At 50.3% G+C, this 19,526-nt stretch overlaps 8 protein-coding genes across 8 annotated transcripts in view; 5 read left to right on the top strand and 3 right to left on the bottom strand.

Annotated features, from left to right (window-relative positions):
- Window positions 1-63: 63 nt before the first annotated feature.
- Window positions 64-1,209, bottom strand: VTN00DRAFT_5850 (uncharacterized protein; the record flags this gene model as incomplete). Its single annotated transcript, XM_069432426.1, has 1 exon — window positions 64-1,209. The coding sequence occupies one exon, from the start codon at window positions 1,207-1,209 to the stop codon at window positions 64-66; it is 1,146 nt and encodes a 381-aa protein (XP_069288287.1).
- A 1,301-nt stretch (window positions 1,210-2,510) lies between these two features.
- VTN00DRAFT_5849 (uncharacterized protein) lies at window positions 2,511-3,782 on the top strand (the record flags this gene model as incomplete). Its single annotated transcript, XM_069432424.1, has 3 exons — window positions 2,511-2,528; window positions 3,338-3,527; window positions 3,643-3,782. The coding sequence occupies 3 exons, from the start codon at window positions 2,511-2,513 to the stop codon at window positions 3,780-3,782; spliced, it is 348 nt and encodes a 115-aa protein (XP_069288286.1).
- A 286-nt stretch (window positions 3,783-4,068) lies between these two features.
- Window positions 4,069-5,872, top strand: VTN00DRAFT_5848 (uncharacterized protein; the record flags this gene model as incomplete). Its single annotated transcript, XM_069432423.1, has 3 exons — window positions 4,069-4,168; window positions 4,225-4,860; window positions 4,920-5,872. 3 exons carry the CDS (start codon window positions 4,069-4,071, stop codon window positions 5,870-5,872), a joined length of 1,689 nt encoding a protein of 562 aa, XP_069288285.1.
- Window positions 5,873-6,111: 239 nt separating this feature from the next.
- On the bottom strand, window positions 6,112-7,306 carry VTN00DRAFT_5847 (uncharacterized protein; the record flags this gene model as incomplete). Its single annotated transcript, XM_069432422.1, has 5 exons — window positions 6,112-6,314; window positions 6,410-6,500; window positions 6,588-6,718; window positions 6,821-6,949; window positions 7,063-7,306. The coding sequence occupies 5 exons, from the start codon at window positions 7,304-7,306 to the stop codon at window positions 6,112-6,114; spliced, it is 798 nt and encodes a 265-aa protein (XP_069288284.1).
- Window positions 7,307-8,630: 1,324 nt separating this feature from the next.
- VTN00DRAFT_5846 (uncharacterized protein) lies at window positions 8,631-9,638 on the top strand (the record flags this gene model as incomplete). The annotated part of the gene is made up of 2 exons (XM_069432421.1): window positions 8,631-8,709; window positions 9,505-9,638. 2 exons carry the CDS (start codon window positions 8,631-8,633, stop codon window positions 9,636-9,638), a joined length of 213 nt encoding a protein of 70 aa, XP_069288283.1.
- Window positions 9,639-9,643: 5 nt separating this feature from the next.
- VTN00DRAFT_5845 (uncharacterized protein) lies at window positions 9,644-11,261 on the bottom strand (the record flags this gene model as incomplete). Its single annotated transcript, XM_069432420.1, has 4 exons — window positions 9,644-9,788; window positions 9,840-10,306; window positions 10,356-10,749; window positions 10,798-11,261. The coding sequence occupies 4 exons, from the start codon at window positions 11,259-11,261 to the stop codon at window positions 9,644-9,646; spliced, it is 1,470 nt and encodes a 489-aa protein (XP_069288282.1).
- A 2,161-nt stretch (window positions 11,262-13,422) lies between these two features.
- Window positions 13,423-14,617, top strand: VTN00DRAFT_5844 (uncharacterized protein; the record flags this gene model as incomplete). Its single annotated transcript, XM_069432419.1, has 5 exons — window positions 13,423-13,582; window positions 13,645-13,715; window positions 13,770-14,146; window positions 14,201-14,265; window positions 14,349-14,617. 5 exons carry the CDS (start codon window positions 13,423-13,425, stop codon window positions 14,615-14,617), a joined length of 942 nt encoding a protein of 313 aa, XP_069288281.1.
- A 2,831-nt stretch (window positions 14,618-17,448) lies between these two features.
- VTN00DRAFT_5843 (uncharacterized protein) overlaps window positions 17,449-19,526 on the top strand; it is a gene marked incomplete at both ends in the record, with an annotated part of 3,633 nt that continues 1,555 nt past the window's right edge. Inside the window, 4 exons of the mRNA XM_069432418.1 lie at window positions 17,449-17,645; window positions 17,814-18,120; window positions 18,176-18,755; window positions 18,806-19,487. Of these exons, the coding sequence (XP_069288280.1) occupies window positions 17,449-17,645; window positions 17,814-18,120; window positions 18,176-18,755; window positions 18,806-19,487 (1,766 nt within the window). The remainder of the gene's footprint in view (window positions 17,646-17,813; window positions 18,121-18,175; window positions 18,756-18,805; window positions 19,488-19,526) is intronic.

Here is a 19,526-nt window from a genome sequence, read left to right as displayed (position 1 = left end):
ATCAAATCAGACGTGCGAAAGGTCCAGTTCAGTCCGACCAAACCCGAACTCAGACTCATTATCTCAGCGATAAAAAACCGACCCCACAACCGCCAACGAATCATTCACAAACTCCAGCACGCGTCCCTTCCTCGTAAACTCGGTCTCCCTCCCCCGCATCCGCCCAATGGGGATATACTTCGGCCGACCGCTCCCCCACCCCTCCGCGCGGACGATATGCACGGGCGCAAACCCGCACGCGGAGCAGTAGCAGTACGGACACTTCCTCCCGCCATCGTTGCCCGGCAACACGTTGAGACAGTGTGCGCAGCAGTTCAGGATCATGATCTCGCGCGCGGTGTGCAGCCAGCGCCGTCGGTTCTCGAAGTCCTGGATGGCGCGCTGCCAGGAGCGGGTGAAGCCCGAGTCGAGGGCGGTGAAGCCGAATGAGTCCTCAAAGGCGGCCTTCTCCAGGAACCGGCAGTAGCCATCCTCGTCGGCGATGCGGTCGATTCCCAAGCTTCGGAACCAGCCGCGCCGGTAGAGGCTTCTTTCGGGAGAGGTGCGGGCCGCGGGCATCTTGCCGCGGGGGTCGATGAACCAGTGGAACGGACAGAAGGAGGGGGAGTATTTGGGGTTGAAGGCCTCGCAGAATTTGCAGTCCGTTCTGTCGAGGAGGAATTTTTTGATCTCAGGCAGTGTCATGTCGCGAGTTCCGTTGTCTGTCTTGAACTCCGGGAGAAGGTCGGAGTGGAAAAGGCGAGCGGTCACGAGGGTCTTCAGGCAGAGGCTGAATGGATCTGCGTCCAACATGGGGACCGACTCGTAGAAGGCCCGGCAGGTGTATCGCAGGATGTACCGGTCAGCAGGGTCAATGAGCTCTGCTATATAATAGATTATGTCCAACGGAAGGTCCGTTATTCTTGGCCCTTTAGGCTGAGTTTTATCACCCTGCTCCGGGATTGGTTCACCTTGCCCATTCCTTTGCCCAGTGTCCGGTTCTTCCTGCTTTGCAATTGCGTTTTCATCGAGTTCGTCTTTCTTGGCTTGTATGGATATTTTTGAGGAAATTGGGAGTAGTTTCGAAAACAGGTGACTTTTGGCTATGAAGGTCTTTCTCCGACTGACTGCAACTGCGCTGCTGGTTGCTCCCTTTACAGGATTATGTTCTGTGCCCAGCTGCTCATCAGATTCGGGTACAATAACAGGAGCGTCAACAGTGCCAGCCATAATGACAGTTTTTGATTATCACAACCGACGGGAACAGATATAGACACTGTCAGACAGCCAGAGAGCCGCGTCGCGAGCAGACTCACTTGCGATACCTCACTCGCGATATGGTCCAATCTTGATTCGCAATAGGCGGTCGCACGAATAGGGGTAATAAACGGTCGACTGCAAAGTAGATTTCTTCAACAAAGCAGATTACAACAAAGCCCAGCAAGAGCGCAAGAGATTCAGACAGAAATCGCCGGGTACCACGGGTTTGTCCAGTCTGAAGTGAGGTAGTGGTAGACAGTGAAGGAAATTTAGATGATGGCGTTAAGCGAGGCGTGGCGCTTTGCCAACTCAGGAAGTTGTAAACAAGGAGTGACGGGGATATCGACAGCAGTCACTGCCTGTGAGCGGGAGAAATCCTTCAGAAAGCGTGCAGTGCACAAAGAGAAACACATGGGAGGACGGTCCACAGCACGTGACAAAGGCTTGGGTCAATATCGAGAGCACTGCAAGGAACTATATGGCTCCAGGCAGGACTCTTTGTCTTCTCATGTCCTTCAGACACCCCAGCTGGGGCCTGGTCCCTCTGAGAAGCAGTTCCTTCGATCAGAAGCACAGGCAGAAGACAGATCCAACGGTCAGAGCGGTTCTGCCTGAGAAGAACCAGGGTATCAGACGGAGATCAATGCTGATTATACCAAGAGACAAAAAAGAAATGCTGGAGATGCTCGTCCAATTCGACGAGATGTTGCAACAAGCTACATCAATGCAACCTGTGGAAGGAGCTGAAGGAAAGAAAAGAAATACTAGTGGGAATGCGGATTGTCTCTAGCGTCATGATGATCATGCTGCAATACCATCCACATGTTATATCAGAAAAGGGGGTCAGATATCTATGCTCGAACAGACTTTCTCAAAACATTCGCAACAGTCATGCTTGGAGTTGTTCCTGCAACAAAGCAGGAGTAATCTTCTCAAATCACAGTAAAAATAAGCCAAAGACGCAGGGAAAGCCATTGATTCATCTCAATCACTGTTAGCAGTTCAGGTGACGCTTCGCGATGACAACCCCTTGCGTTCGTGAAGGTTTTCGCGTGCGGGGTGTCCATTGGGTACCAGACCATCGAGGACTTGGGGACGTATACTTCCGCAGGTCGAACCCAGCTGGTAAAGCAAATTCGTAAGCTTCATGCGGATGTCTATGAGTCTGTTCCGCGGTCAACGTCGGTGCTGGATGTTGAGAGAAGGTTTATGCAGACAGCGCTAGGGCTTTAGCTCTCGGCTAAACAGCGATCCGTACACGTGCCTCGTCAATGGCATTCGAGCTATTCGTAAGGCATTCAATACGGCTAGTTCTGAAGATCGATCACTGGCAATAACGGTCATTACTTCTACTGTAAAAGGCGTATCTTGTCTTCCTGCTCTGTGACTGATAGCTCTCTTGGCTGAAAAAGGAAGTACAGGTGGCGGCTCCCGAGACATCGCCACATCTCACTCTCGCCTAGATGCGGAGACACAGCAATAGCTCCAGTATGCAGACAGGAGATGGTCTCTTGAAAACCTTATACTGTTGAGTAATTTGCCACTGAGGGGCGCGTCTGTAGTAATGCAAAAGATCTAGAGGTCTACGTGGTGTTGAGGCTGCCTGCAGGCAGATGTCCAACCGTGCTCGCGCCTTGGGAATATATATCGACCAACCCTATCACCCATGGTCACAACGCAACCTAACCCAACAGCGACATCCATGGATTACCCATATGAATAAGGATAAGTATCGTTCCTGTAGTGACATTGCACCCATGTGGTGTTGTAAATTGGCGTGGTGCAGCGCGGGCAAAAAAAAAGGCAAACGAAAAAAGTCACGCAGCCCCAACTCGAACTGAGACCCCTTCGTGATCGCGACAACACCCTTGACACTCCCACCTCCAATTTTGACCGGTAATGAATAAAAAAAAAACTGGTAGCTTCTCTTTGATTGAGCGTGTCATCCTTAGTGCAGGGGCCATGCTAATCTTCTCTGTATCGTTTCAAATTGACCAAATGCCCGAAGGCAATTGCTGAACGATTAAAGTGACATATAAGGAATCTTAGCAAGCCTCACCGCCCCCGCTGATTGGCCGCTAAGCGAGGTCGCGCACAGTGCAGCCAGGACGCCTGGGCCACACCGTCGTCCAACTGCCGTGATGAGGGGTCTTCGGTCATCTTTCCGATGGCTTGCATCCGTCTGGAAGTCTTCCATGTCTCTTCGCAGCTGCGGCGGCATGCCCGTGCCACCATGAGGATCGAGCTCGCCACACCGCCGGTCGTCCAGGTTAGGGCGCTGTTTGCAAGTAGTAGAAAAAGGTGGAAAAGAGATTAACTACGAAGAGAGGAAGCGGTAAACCCTTCTGAGACGTTTTAATCCCGCGTGGGATCCATGTGGATTACGCTAAACATCCGGACTAGGTAAAGTCGCACATACTCGATGGGAACGGGAGTCTCGGAGACTTTTGGCTGGCGGCGGTATCACGGCCAAGCCTCGCGCTGATGAAGTCTATCGCCGTTTTATGCACGTCTTCCCCGGACTCGAGTCCCACTTATGCTGAGTAGTGCGATCTGAGCGTCCCATTCGATTGCTGCTCCCTGGACTGCGCCTGGTCGGTTAACTCGAGCAGCCAGCTCGTAGAAATACCGAGGCTGTTGGCCGACAACCGACACGGGCTCTAGCGGCAGCAGCAGCTCCCTGGGGAATAGTAATATGGCCTGTTCGTATTTCTCCTCTGAGTCTGCGGTGTGCAGGTGAAACAGACAGCTCCTGTTGTGCTGACTCCCGTCCTATATCTTTTCCCTTCTGAACCTTGTGGGAACGTGGTTGACGGTACGAGCACCGCAATGCCTACGAAGTCTCTCTACCCGCCTATTGACATCCCCAATGTCGACCTCTGGACCTTCCTCTTCGAGCGGAAGGATAGGCCGTTCCCGGATGACAAGGGTTGGTATCCCTGACTCTTCAAGGTCGAAGCTTGACCGGTGTTGACACACCAGCAGTGATCTATCAGGATGCCGACACCAAGCGATATTACACCTACCGTGATACTAAGGAAACTGCCCTGGCCTTTGGGAAGGGGCTGAAGTCCGTCTTCAACTGGAAGAAAGGTGACGTGCTGGCATTGTTCACGCCAAATTGCATCGACACTCCGGCCGTCACATGGGGCACCCACTGGGCGGGAGGAGTGCTGTCACCCGCCAACCCGGCATATACGGCCGATGAGCTGGCGTTCCAGCTGAAGAATTCGGGAGCCAAGGCGGTGGCTACCCAGGTTCCGCTGCTACCGGTAGTCAGGGAAGCAGTCAGCAGAGTCGGCATGCCGGAGGATCGGATCATACTCGTGGGCGATCAGCGGGATCCCGAAGCCCGGGCAAGGCATTTCACCTCGATCAGAAACCTCTCAGGCACATCGAGGTACCGGAGGACAAAGATAAACCCGGAGAAGGACCTGGCGTTCCTGGTGTACTCGTCGGGCACGACGGGTCTGCCCAAGGGCGTGATGCTCTCGCACAGGAACATCGTCGCGAACATTCTCCAAGGCAAAGTGGGAGAAGGCGGCAAGCTGACCTGCAATGGGGGCCCTGACGGCGAGGGAGACAAGATCCTGGCTTTCCTGCCCTTCTACCACATATACGGTAAGATCTATCGTTCCTACGACAGGTCCATATGGTCTTGCTTACAGAGGAGCCTGCAGGACTGACATGTCTGATCCATCAATCAATGTACTCCGGTTGGCGTCTGGTGGTCATGCCCAAGTTCGACATAGAGAAGTGGTGTGCACACGTGCAGAACTACCGCATCACCTTTTCCTATATCGCCCCTCCGGTCGTGGTGCTGCTGAGCAAGCACCCCGCCGTCGACAAGTACGACCTGTCCAGTCTCCGCATGATGAACTCGGGCGCGGCACCGCTGACCCGTGAGCTCGTCGAGGCGGTCTACGCTCGCATCAAGACCGGCATCAAGCAGGGCTACGGCCTCAGTGAGACCAGTCCCACCACCCACACGCAGCCGTGGGAGGACTGGAACAAGAGCATTGGGTCGGTAGGAAAGATGCTTCCCAACATGGAAGCCAAGTACATGACGATCCCAGAAGACGATTCCGAACCGCAGGAGGTCGCTCTCGGCGAGGTGGGCGAGCTGTACGTGCGCGGGCCCAACATCTTCCTGGGCTACCACAACAACCCCACCGCGACGGCCCAGTGCCTCTCCCCAGACGGATGGTTCCGCACGGGTGACGTCGGCTACCAGGACAAAGATGGCAACTTCTTCATCACGGACCGCGTCAAGGAGCTTATCAAGTACAAAGGCTTCCAGGTCGCTCCAGCAGAGCTCGAGGGACTCCTGGTGGACAACGACGCCGTCAATGATGCCGCAGTCATCGGCATCGAGAGCCAGGAACACGGCACCGAAGTGCCGCGCGCGTACATCGTGCGCAGCGCGAAGAGCAAGGCGTCAGGCGTCAGTGACGAGGAAGAGGCGGCCAACATCATCCGCTGGATCGAGGGCAAGGTCGCCTACCACAAGCGACTGCGCGGTGGTGTGCGGTTCATAGACGAGATCCCCAAGAGTCACAGCGGAAAGATTCTCCGACGAGTACTGAAGGAGAGGGCGAAGGCGGAGGCCGCTGCGCCCAAGGCGAAGCTGTAATTTTCTGTTGCCTGTCATATTATTGCTTTTCCTGTAGTCAGTAGAAGGCATAGTAGAACGAGACGTAATCATATACTATACAGTTACCAGGTAGAGGTTGAGTATGGAGTACGTAGTATGTGCCTAGTAGTTCCAGCAATCGGGCCAGCCAGGTGATTCTGTGAGAGGGTTCCTCGCTTAGTGTCCCCTCTCATCAACGCTCATATTTACGATCTATCCCGAATGGAGGGGACAAAAAATTACATATCATGGTGAAATCCCTCCGCGCCAGGCCACACCCCATGATCCAACCCCCACTGCAAAATCCCCTCAAAGTCCCTACACCTCCGCGGCAGTCCGTACTCGGGCACCGGCAATGCCTGCATCTCGACGGACTTGAAGGTGATGATGCTCGTGTCGGGGTTACACATGAGTGCCTGCCGTAGGAGGTCGACGCAGTGATCTGTTGGGGCAGTTTATTTAGATCAGATTAGTGAGCTGAACGAACGAAAAGGCCCGGATGGTATGTATATAGACGGAGGTGATGTTCTGGCTAACCTAGGTGATGATGGATTTCGACTTCGGGCTTGGAGAACAACTCGTTTCGGGACTTGTAGTATTCTAGGTAGGTATATTGCCAGATGGTTTTCTGGATTTTTCCTTTCGTTAGCCAATATCTAACAGATATATATATATATATGTATTTAGGGCGATGGATCATAGAAAATAAACTAACCAGACAATGCAATTGATGAAATACAGCCAGATTGGCCATATACCCCCCTCCCACACTTTCAGGAAGCTTGGTCGAGTTCAGCGGCGCTTGCAGTTCCCGGAGAGTGTGGATGTCGATGCTGAATGGATTCACTGTCATGGAGGATTTAATTATCAGCCCAACCAGGAAAAAAAACACACGACGACAAGCAAACAAAGTAAACAAATTCTTTGCTGAGCAGCACACTCACGCACCTTTTACGATCCGGTTCCACGCCGCATCGCCTTCATCGCTGGGAGGACCACGGTAGATCGACGTGCGACTGTTATCGAACCTCCGTATCCGGCAGTGATCCGAAGTGTTTGTTGACTCAGGAAATAATACTGTTGCAAATGTGTAAACTTAAAACTTGAGGAACAAAATGGATTCAAACAAAACCCAACTGAGAAAAATATAGGGGAGAGGAAGGAAGCTGAGTGGAATTTTTTTTACATACATTCATAGAACAGGTCTTGTTGTTTACAAGGTGATAATCTCTCGGGAGTAGTAGCTCCAAGAAGGAGGAGGGCCCTAGCAAGCAGTAGACCACAAGACACAGCAAATAGGATCAAGTTCAGGACGACGAAGATGCGAGGACGATTCATCAAGATTGCTGCTGTTGTTGGGGATGACGCTCGCTTTGGGGAGGGGTCATCCTCGTACTCATCATCTCCCAATACGTGATATTTGGTCGAGTTCATGCTTTGTCTGTTTGACGCTTTCCTGTGTTGTTGTGTGTGTAGCCAATCTGTGAAAGAAAGTGTGCAAGAATTGCCCTGCTGAAATAAGAGTGATAAGTAAGTAAAGTTCTTTAATCGTTCGATATACAGTTGGCTAATTGCGAGGCTGGCAAAAAATTGAAAACAATATCCCATCTAACACCGCAACATATTTCATTAGATCGCATCTTGCTGCTATATTTGTCATTGCTCTCGTTACAGTCTTGTCTGGATTACATGCATATGTGTATATACAGGGGCTATACGCCGTCAGCCTGGGACATCTTCCTTGTCTCCATATCCAGATCGATGGCCAGCTAAAATAATAGAGTTTGTGCTGAGTGTACATGTATGTACTGTACATGGCTCAGCCACGTTCTACAGTACCTATGCATGTATAACGGTGGCACCCAAGTTGACCTAGTGCTAGTATAAAACAAGCTACAGGCGTCAAGCAAGGTGTAAGTTAGCGAGGGGTATCGAATAGATTTGGTATTGAACGATCTGCTGATTTCTTTCTTTCAGGAATCAGCCAGGCTTATATAGACCTACCTACCTACCAGGCTATCTGCCATTGAGGAGGTCCTCGAAGCAAGTAAACAAAGGATACAGCAAACAGGAAAGAAAAGCCCTAAAATCGTGGATTATACACCGGCGAGGATCCATGCACATTGTCGGAATCTAAAAGCATGTATGTCTCACAGCCGCGTTACATTTATTCTCCGAACCACTGCCTGTGACATTCTGTGAGGTTTCATAGTTGGTGTGACAATGTAGGTAGGTCGAGTTGCGGGCTGTTCATATTCAGCTTCGAGAAGCTGAATCAAATACCCTGGTCTTTTTTTAGTCTATCATACATAGCCTTTGTCACTTACCGGGAGGTGGTGGTGATCGCCAGGGGGACGCATGCAGACGAAAATACAACCAGCTGCCTTGATTGGCATCAACAGTATTCTTTGTTCCCCTCCTTGGCCCCATTCTCAATAGACCGAAGCGGCTGAAAAGGGGTACCACCGTGCACATCATCAGATGTCGGTGAACACTCCTTACTCGATGTCTGGGGTATTAACCACTGAGAGAAAAAGTCAAGTAAGCATCGAGGTAGACGACAACATAACGAAAGGTATTGTATTATATTATATAAAGGGTATCTTGATCTCCTCACTGTCTATCTTCCTGGCTACATCGCACTCTGCAATCAGTCAGTCGGTCAGTCAAGTCTGAAGCTTCAAACGCTCATTTCCTCATATAATATTCTCCATCTATCTATAAAACTCGCCGAAACCCGCCCTTTCCCGTCCTCACCATGGCCAAATGGATCTTCCTTGCCGCCACACTTCTGGCAGTCGCTCATCTCGCGGCATGTGCTCCTGTTGCAGCAAAAGGTAGGCCTTCCCCCTAACTAAGAACGATGAATTTCATTCATTGCCTTTGTATTCTGTTGGATCTAACTAATTGACACATCGATTTTAGAGAGCGAGGCCGTCTGGACTGAATCGGAGAACGCCTGGACCTTAAAACGTGCTGAAGATGGGGAGGCCGGCTGGAGAGACCAAAAAAGGGGCTGGGTCTCAGAACGTGCTGAAGACGGGGAGGATGCCTGGAGAGACAAGGTCTAGTTAATCGAGATACCCGGACACTGGGCCTGAGTGAGGTCACGGAGGAACCTCGGAAGTCCAATTGGTCAGTCAATCGGATCGGGTGGTAAACCCAATGGATCAATTTACTAATCCATTGATCAATACACTGGCAAAGATGGCAATGGGCGATGTTTACATTTGCATTTTACCTTTGAAAAGCAGGTACCTAGCCATCCTTTTCCTGCCTACCCACCTTAGGTAGTAGTTGTCTGTCATTACGGAGTACATCTATTTAGGAGGTATCTATCTGAATGCAATTGCATGGTCAATTGATTTTTTTTTTTCGTTAAGCAGTACCAACAAATGAGCTTAAATCGCGATTGGCACATCTATGGAGCGTCATGCTATGTAAGGTACCACCATTGCTAGGCTACCTAGGTAGGTTGGTAGAGATACGGAAAAAAGGAAGGAACGAAAAACAAATTCCCATGTGAAGAGTGAGAAACTTATCACACAGAGGTCTCTTCGATGATTACTTACTATGTATGAGATCTTACAGTAATGGTAGAAATTCAAAGTTGGGTTTAGGTTTACGTGTAGAGGGGTCCCGACATAATCCTTTTAATGGCATTTCTGTTATTTGGGAAGTCCTAGAAGAGACCACTAGCCATGATGGAATGAACTACATGGCTCGTCAATCTGCCATCAAATTTTCTGCCTCTAGCTTCACCTGAGGACTTCAATCCATCCAGGTCACACTCTTTGTTACAAGGAACTCATTCAGTCCCTGCTCGGCATTGAACCGGCCCCATCCGCTGTTCTTGACGCCGCCATGTGGGAGGACGGGTTCATCATGGATAGTCATGCTATTGATGTGAACGGCACTGAATTCAATCAGCATTATATAGAAGACGTCCAACAATGTGACCACTCACCCGGACTGAAGCTTCTTTGCCAGTGCGAACCCCTTGCGTAAATCCTCGGTGAAAACCGCTGCCGACAGCCCATACCCAGTGCTGTTGGCGATCCGGATGGCTTCTTCATCGCTGTCGACAACCATGACCGCCGCCAACGAGGCAAACGACTCATCCTGCCAGACTCTCATGCCCTCCTTGACTTTACCGAGAATGACTGGCGCCATCCGAACGCAAGATTCGTCTGCTGCAGTCTTGCAACCAGGACCGTCGAAAGTCCCATGGATTAGTTCGGCGCCTGATGAGAGAGCGCTCGAGATCAGGGCCTCCACGCGAGCTTTTGAAGCCACGCTCACCAATGTCGGAGGCAGAGCGGAAGGATCATCCGAAGCGGAGTTGTCAAGGGCGCTCTTTACAGCATTGAGGAACTCCGTTGCAATAGAGGAATGGACGATGATTCGATCTGTGGACATGCAGATCTGGCCCGACTATATTCTGCATTAGTAGATGACAATCTGGAGTGGCGAGGTCGCGTACATTCAAGAAGGCACCTGCCAACACTCCCTTCACGGCTGTCTGCAGGTTTGCGTCTGCACAGACTATGGCACTGTTCTTTCCCCCAAGCTCCATCAGACAAGGCTTGAGGTTTTGGCCACATACTGCAGCAACCTTCCTCCCAACAGCTATACTGCCGGTGAAGTTGATCTTCCTGACCGCAGGATGTTCAATCATGGCATTAGCAACTGCAGCCGCGTCCTGGGGCCGAGTAGAGATGATATTGAGGCATCCATGTGGGAGCCCTGCATCTTCAAAGGCGCGTCCAATAGCCCAGTAGCAACGTGGAGACAACTCGGAGGATTTGATGACAGTTGTGTTTCCGGTAGCGAGAGCGCTGGCCGCGGAGCGGATGCCAAAGACATAAGGGGCATTCCTGACAGGTCAGCGAGAATCTTAAGAAATCACATCCCCGGCGGCTTACCAAGGGACTATCCCCAAGATGACCCCCATGGGTTCCTTGTAAACGATAGCGCTCTGCCCCTCCTCTTCAACTACGGGAACACTGCCACAAATGGATGTGATGCGCCCAGCAATGTCTCGTAGCATACGGATGGCTAGTGGGACCACGAAGAATTGCGATGCTCCCACATCGGCCCCCATCTCTATACGCATGTATTCGGCGTTCTGCTCAAGGCGGGTCTCGAGAATGCCAGCCGCTTTCAGCAGAATGTCCCGTCTCACTATCGGCTTTGTTTGAGACCAAGCTGGGAAAGCTGCCTCAGCCGCTTCAACTGCTCTAACTGCATCTTCTGGGGTGGCAGAAACAGCTGACCAGCAGGTCTTGTTTGTGTATGGGCTCACCACGTTGAAAGTCGAGGTGCCTTGCTCCTCCTTGCCATCAATTATCAGAGGAACGACAATGGGAGATGAGTCAGCAGAAGCCATGATAGGTTGATTTTGGTCTTGTACGGTTGTAGAGGATAAAGTGAAAGGGTCAAGGATTCGAGATGGACGATGAGGACGGTGGGCTGAAGTACCAAGAGCGAATGTGGCGGAGCAGGTAGAGCAAGCGCTCGACGGTAGGCAGCAAGGACCCAGTGAGAGTCCTGGCAAGTTGACACTTCAGCTTCGTCTTTGTCCTGTCGGGGTGTAACCTGGAATCAGACATGCACGAATGATTTTGCTACACCAACCAACAGTTTATTGGCAAGAGATGAGCCAGAGAATGATTCGACAACATCCCTCCGCATCATTATACCATGGAAGTCGCGTGCATCTGCACATAGCCGTCAGCCCTGACTGCGGCTGAGACGCAGAAGTGAATACAGTCTTTCCTTTCCATTTCTCAGATTAGGGAATCCTGCACATTGGAACATGTTCCTAGATAGAGCCATACCACAGTGTTTTCATGTACAATATGTGAGTGGGCTATTCCAATGCCCTGTGCGAGACTTAATAGTTGTAATGGCGATGTGATACACGAAGCCTTGGCTAGTGCTGGCTACAAGTCTGCGCTAAGCACGGGATATAGCGCAGCAGATTGATGCTAAACAGTTCGCTGGTCCAGCCCAAGGCTATGCCATACACTAGAGACTTGGGCTTATGTGCCTATGGAACCTTGCCGCAGGACCTCGCGCCTGGATCGGAATGATCCGAAGCAGACAAAGGGCATCGGAAACAAAGAGCTTCTAACTTCTCGCATGGTCTGCATGACGTTAGCGTCGCTCATGACATTTCTGTACAACTGCAGAAATAGATACGCTATGGGAACTGAAACTGGACACGCAGCTTGTATTAAAATATGTTCGCTCATTGTTTGCCAGCGAGTACTCCTCGTAGAAGACAACCGGGATCGACTCCCTATACTGCATTTTAATGCTGTCCACCGAGGAGGCTACATTTAGCAGATCCTGTGGTTCTATAATTAGTCTCTGCAGGACTTCTAATTTTTGATTTGCACTACGACTAGTAATGTTTTATTCTCAGAAGATACGGTACTACTGGTTTGTTTTGCAAATCGCATTATGAAAGTACATCATGCCCGAATACTTTGTATAGGAGGTTAATAATGCGCCATTTTGTGCCATGAAAGGGCTTGAATATTAGGACGCTAATATACCTTAGTCTAGTATATGCGAAAAGATGTATTACTATCGGGAGTCGGTCATTTAGGATTTTAGCCTTGCTATAGGATACAGCATAAATATACTTACCTAGGTAGTATAGGCCATAACCTATATCAGGAGATAGGTAGGATCTTGCCGATCCTTCAGGAAACAGCGGTCAAACAGGTTACACGCTGCGTTATATTACAGCAGAGCTGAAAGTGCGGCGGGGTGTTATTCACGAGTTGGCGTGCACAGACAGAAATCCTCATGGACAAATTCCTCCTCTCTACCTAAGTCTGGTTAACTTAGGTCGTGGTAGATGACAAGGCATGGCTGTCATTGTCAACTGATCGGCTGGTTAAGGCAGACAAGTACTCAACCAGACCACTCCTTTGTAAAACCGACAGGGTTGTCAACTACTTCGATCAGCCGTCTCGGTTTTGGCCCCTACTCCGCAGATAGCACAGAGAAATAAATACGAGGGATAGCTGAATTGACTTGCCCCTCTCAAGAACCAGCCAGGTTTTTTTTTTTTTTTTTTTTTTTTTTTTTTTGTTTCGTGTCGGTCTGTAACCAGATCTCGCTTAGCAAACACAATGGTAATGTGAGTTATGTTTAGATATCAATCCAATGCTCACCTCAGATTCAGTAAGACGAGGAAGACAGAAGAAGGTTGAAGTCTAGAAGTCTACCTCAGCTTCTTGAGCAACCCCGTCGATATGTTCTCAGCGTAACTCTGCATGCTGCCATGATACATATGCTTGAGGAACTGTGCTAGCCAGAACTGTAGTATCTGTACAGCTTCCTCCCATTTTCCTTTTCATTTTGGACTGCTCATAGCATCCTTACTCCATTCTGTGGTCAAATGGCGTTCTTGTAAACCTTTATATAACCAGAATGGTTATTTCACTATGCTACAGCTTCGTGACTTCTCCTAATCCTTCACCATATTTTGAGAGTATTATCTCAAGATGGCTCCTAACGCCAAAGGACGGAAAATGATCTCCCTTGTCTCAGTCCTGGTCGGCCTGGCACTTCTCGCTTTTGTCTTGCGCGTCTTCGCCAGGCGCAAGAGGCGAGTCACCCTTGGCATTGACGACTATCTCTGCTTCGTCGCCAACACCTTGATGGTGGGCATGCTAATCGAGCTAATCATATGTGGGCCAACAATCTTCTCCCTTGTACAAAAGCATAGAAACAAGCCAACATTTCGAGCCCAGGGTGTGCCATTGGTGGCAACGGGTATCACCAATCTGAACTTGACTCGCAGACGCTTCAGACCTTTTACAAAGTATATTATAGTTTTTCCTGGATCTACTGGGGATAATTGTCTGTTGACCCGCAGAAGATCTTTCTCTCAAACCAGTTCACGTACTTTGTCCTAACCCCCGCCGTCAAGATATCCTTCGTGTGCTTCTACCGCCGTGTTTTCACCACACCTAAGTTCCACCGCGTCACGTATGGCCTCAACTGCCTCATGGCTGCCTGGTCCGCTGGCATCTTCCTTTCCTGCGCCCTGCAGTGCCGGCCTCTGAGGGCCTACTGGGATAGAAGCATCGACGGCCACTGCTTCGATGGCAATCTGTTCTTCATCGTCAACCAAGGCTTCAATGTCGTTATGGACTTCATCATCTTGTTGTTGCCCATCCCCATGATTTGGAGCCTGCAACGGTCCTGGCAGGATAAGCTTGCGTTGAATGGCGTTTTTGCAGTCGGTGGCTTGTAAGTCAGCATCTATCTGTCCGCGCAATAATTCAGACTGATCGATTTTGCTAGCGTTTGCTTCGCTAGTATATATCGCATCGTGGTGCTTTTCTATATCGACCCCAAGGACACGACCTGTAAGTGTTTCTTTTGCTTTTCTCTCTGCATTTTCCTCTTTCCACCCTCTCCAACTGCCACTTAAAGACGATCTTTCTTCTAGATACTATTTATCAAGCCACCCTCTGGACACATATCGAGCCGTCCGTCAGTTTGGTCTGCACTTCTCTCCCTATGATCCGCGGACTCTTTCCCACCAGTAAGTTTTCGCTCGACCGGCCAAAGCGTATATCATTGCGACAACGCTACGCCGTATCGCACAAGTCCAGCGGTCCGGAGGATCGGTTATGGGACAGGCAGAACAAGAATAGAATTGGCCTCCGTGGTATTACCGTCCAGACGGAAATTAACGTCGTGGAAAATACTGTGTAGATCAAATAATAATGAGGGTAGTGCTGCTGTAATATTGTATAGATTTTGGGCGCTTTACCTTTCGTTAAAGCTTTAACTAAATTTCATCACATTTGCCTTTTTCTTTGGGTACAACCAGGAGAGCAACTTATTTGTGGAGCAAAGTGGAGCAAATATATGGGATTCTGAGTCAGAAGTGATTGGCCCTCTGATTGGCTACAATTTCACTATATGATTAGTCTGCAAACTACATGTTCCTACTAACTGCAAGTTATGTGTTTTTCTACTAGAGCAATAATGTCTCTTAGCTCTAGAAGTGATCTAAATGCAGTAATTTCTTCTTGTCTACTGCTTCATCTCCACTATTTGATTTATCTATTCTATATCATTTGATCTGCCTACCCCAGATTATTCAATTTGCTAATTCTAGATCATTGTTACAGAGTCATCAGGCCTAGGGCCTATTGCGGGGAGCCCCGGAACAATGGACGCACCGAGGGTGATCATAGATGCACGTGACCGACACTGATTACCTTGATCATATCGATATCGATCATACTGATCATAGGGATCATCAGAGACATGATCATTCGATCAGGCAGGTGGGCAAGTATTTCCGGAAAGACGCTCCTTAGCCATGGGAATTAGAACCCCGTGGTCAACTTCGTCAATGATCGTCAATAAACTTATCTATTAAATCAGATCCTAGATTTCCTTCTGCCTATATAGGACCGCCGTCCTATTTCACCCGCTGTCCTGAGTTTACCCACAGTCCATACTCGACAGCCGTCTTGACTCGACAGCTGTCTGAGCCCGACAGCTGTCCTAGTTCGACAGCGGTCCCAGTTCGACTCCTGTCTTAGGCCGACATAGGACACAGGAAGACCAAACCGGCTCGCAGGTGTTCGCGCCTTGATTGGTCCAGAAGGCGCGTCCCATCCTTCATTCCTACTTATTTCCTGATTCTTCAAGATAAACCCAACGGGATCAACCTGGAGTCTTAGGCCTCCCGTGACAATCATTTGATCTGCCTATTCTATACCATTTGATTCATCTATTCATACTGTTTAATCTACCTACTCTAGATTATCCAATCTACCTATTCTATACTATTTCTGTCACAGGAGACCTAAGACTCTAGATTGATCTCGTGGGGTTTATCTTGAAGAACAGGAGACAAGTGGAAATAGGTAATGTGACGTGCCTTCTGGGTCCTCAGTCCTAAGAGGTCCTGCGCTCCGAGACAGGATTCTCAGGGCGGAATGCGCCACAAGACCTAATACTGCTTGAGCCGATCGTACTAGGAGGTCTGCTGATCTAAGACTCCCTCTTGTGAGGATATTCTCAAGAGGATTGCTAACAAGAGAATGAGCTCAAGACAACTATATGTGTCAGCCGAATATTACCACTATAACCTAGTGGTATGCCAAGAAGCCTATGAGCCTAGTCAGCACACGCCGATCCAGACCCCTGAAGGCCAAAATCCCTGCAATAAAGGAACTATACTGCCTATACCCATGATCGGCTATTATACCCTTGCAATACCCCTTTATATCACATCGATATATCATATCTTTCGGAATCGCTTGATATATCCATATTCGGAAGGTCTTAACCCCTAATTCCATGAGATAAATAGTCAGTTAGTTAGGTAGATTCGAATAATCAGAGCTTTCATCATCATACCTTCGGATTACTAGGTTCGCGCAGTCTGACAATATGCTAGTTGATAGACAAGTTGACCACGGGGTCCTAATCCCCATAGTTAAGGAGCGTCTTTATATACATGATAAATCCTGCCCGGAAATACCTATCCGTTGGATCAAAGTCAGTGATGGATCATGGGGTCGACTGGATTAAGATCCCAGATGGATCAATCCAGGCGATTTGATCCACGGTCACGTGATTAAATCTCACCCTCCTCGGTCTCAGACGCCTTGTCACCGTAGGCTGTGCTGTAACAATTAATCTACCTATTCTAGATAATTTGGTCTGCCTATTCTAGATTGTTTAATATATAAAAAAAATGAACCCTTTTGACTACTACTGCTACTAGAAAATAGAATTTGTGAATAGCTTTAAATTCAATGGTTTTCCTAAGGTGCTCTGCAACGGACTTAGTGCCATTTACGCACTACAGGGTATTTTATACATAAGATGGAGGCAGTTCCAAAGCACCACTTTCAGGAATTATAAAACTAGAGACAGGTCTTATGGGTAATGAGTATCCTTGCATAACCCCAACACCTCCTGGACGAGACCTAATCGTTGGCATAACCGCCTTCGCATGTCATCTGGTCGCAGGTAGGTCTCATATAGTCTAAGCGTCGTAGTCACGGATCAGTCTGATTCCGTCACGTGTATATAGATACTAGGCCCTATTTTTGGTTAAGAATGCATGTGGTCTTGGCATCAGATCGGGTACCTCTAGTGGCTGGCTGATAGGCGGTTCCCAGAAGATTTTGGGCTTTTGGGCTCTATTAGAGTGCCTAATAAGCCTCATAAGGAGGATATATTCGCTAAAGACACTGTTGAAGAGTGGTTATGATGTATCCAGAGCTTAATTGAAGTTTAGAAGGGGTCCTAGCCCCTAGGCCAGAAAGATCAGGCGCTTGGAAGACTCATGATAACTGGTAACCTGGGGCTGATAGCGCTATTCATATCCTGGAGAGAGATACGGCGGTCGCGGGCTCCGCAGGCTTCTCTTTCAACGTTAGGTAGCTTTCCATAATCACACCGCTGTACTTGAGCCGGCTAGGCTGTGAATCTCTGCGAGTATTCACTCCGAGGACAGCGGCTCTAGCACGGTGGGTCACCCCGCAGCGGAAAGACCCGACCATGGCACGGACTCGATGTGGGATTACGGTGCTGACACCCATGCTGTGGTGAACAGCTTCACGAGTTTCGTCGGGGAGTATCCGATCTCCGGATCGATCGTGAAGTTCTTCAGCTGTCGACGGATGGCCGCGGACCCACGGGCGGCGTTTATCCCAAAACGGCATGTCCAACCTGAACTGGAGCTGCGGCCAAGCCGACATACATACATTAGGTAGGGATTCTGATCTTCGCCTATCTGTCCAGACCCCCATTTATCGCTCGCTTCTGCCGGCCTGTTAATACGCAGGAATGGGCCTGATTTAAAGAGCATCGCTCCCTCTTGCGTCGCGGACACCAGCACCATCTCTCCTCAACCTGAGGTCCTTGGATAGCATACCAGAATGGCTAGCCTGCACCCCTTCGACCCCATCACCGCTGGAGAAATCCAGCTCGCGGTCAAGATCCTCGAGGCAACCTTCCCCGGTGTCCCTCTGCGGTACAAGCGCATCGACATCCAGGAACCCATCAAGAAGGATGTGATTCCATACATCGAGGCGGAGCGGCTGGGGAAGCCTCTTCCTCCGAAGCCAGCGCGCGTGCTGATGACACTGTTCCACCGTCTTGACAACGGGGCTTTCTACAAGGCGTTGCTGAACGTAGACACTAAGAGCGTAATATACGCAAGGGAGCTGCCCAAGGACGTGCAGGTGAGTGTCAGCAAGAAGCATAGTTGCTACTAAACTGACCGGTTGGATCTGGCAGGGCCCGCTCGATATAGACGAGATGATTGATATAGAACAACTCTGCCTGCGGCACCCTGCGGTGCAAGCGGAGATCGAGAAGATGAAGCTGCCCCCGGGAATGACCGTCTGCAACGATCCCTGGATCTATGGCGCGGACGACCCGAACGAGACACGGCGGCTTTTCCAGTGCTACATGTACATCGTCGAAGTCGACCATCCCGAGAACAACCACTATTCGCTGCCGTGCAAGTTCTCTCCGGTGTTTGATGGCGTCACCCACGAGTTGGTCCGCATAGACTACCTGCCTTCCGGCGTTGGCAGCCAGGGGCTACCGACGCAGCCGTGGAAGCCCGTTAAGACGATCCAGTATGCTCACGACCTTCTGGACGAGCCGCCACGGACGGACCTCAAGCCATACATCGTCCAGCAGCCCGAGGGACCTTCCTTCGCCCTGGACGGAAACGTCGTGAGCTGGCAGAAGTGGCGGTTCAGGGTGGGATTCAACAACCGTGAGGGTCTTGTGCTCTACAATGTGACGTATGACGGCCGCAATGTACTCTACCGCATGGCAGTCTCTGAGATGACCGTCCCATACGGAGGTGAGTATCACCTGCGAAAGAAATTCCTTCGCTCAAGCTGACGCCTTTAGACCCCCGCAAACCGTACCATCGAAAGCAGGCTTTCGATGTGGGCGATGTCGGCTTCGGTATGACCGCGAACGAGCTGTCTCTGGGATGCGACTGTCTGGGCCAGATCAAGTATTTTAATGGCTACAGGACCGACACCAAGGGAAACCCGGTCCTCCTGAAGAACGTCATCTGCCTGCACGAGCAAGACAACGGTCTGCAGTACAAGCACACCAACTACCGCACCTCCGCCTCCACCGTGGTGCGTAACCGCCAACTCGTCGTCCAGATGATCTGCACCGTCGCGAACTACGAGTACATCTTTGCATACATCTTCGACCAGGCGGCCGGCATCGAGCTGGAGGTCCGCGCGACCGGAATCCTCTCAACTTTCCCTCTCGACAACGAAGACGGCACCACGGTCCCCTGGGCCACCAACGTCGGTCCCGGCGTCGCGGCCGCCTTCCACCAGCACATGTTCTCCCTGCGCATCGACCCGGCCATCGACGGGTTCAAGAACACGGTCTACTATGAGGATAGCGTGCCACTGCCCGAAGGCGAGGACAACCCCTATGGCGTCGGCTACGTGACCGAGCAGACTGTGATCAAATCCTCCAGCGCGGCCAACACGTCTGTCGACCGACACCGGGTGTTCAAGATCCGCAACGACGGCGTCATCAACCCGGTCACCCGCAAGCCGGTGGCGTACAAGCTGCAGACGGCGCCGAGCCAGATGCTCCTGAT

This window comes from Thermoascus crustaceus (assembly GCF_041956765.1).
Source record: "Thermoascus crustaceus strain CBS 181.67 unplaced genomic scaffold VTN00scaffold_3, whole genome shotgun sequence".
NCBI lineage: Eukaryota > Fungi > Ascomycota > Eurotiomycetes > Eurotiales > Thermoascaceae > Thermoascus > Thermoascus crustaceus.
Note: the sequence above shows the minus strand (reverse complement) of the source record. Positions and strands in the feature narration are given on the sequence as shown.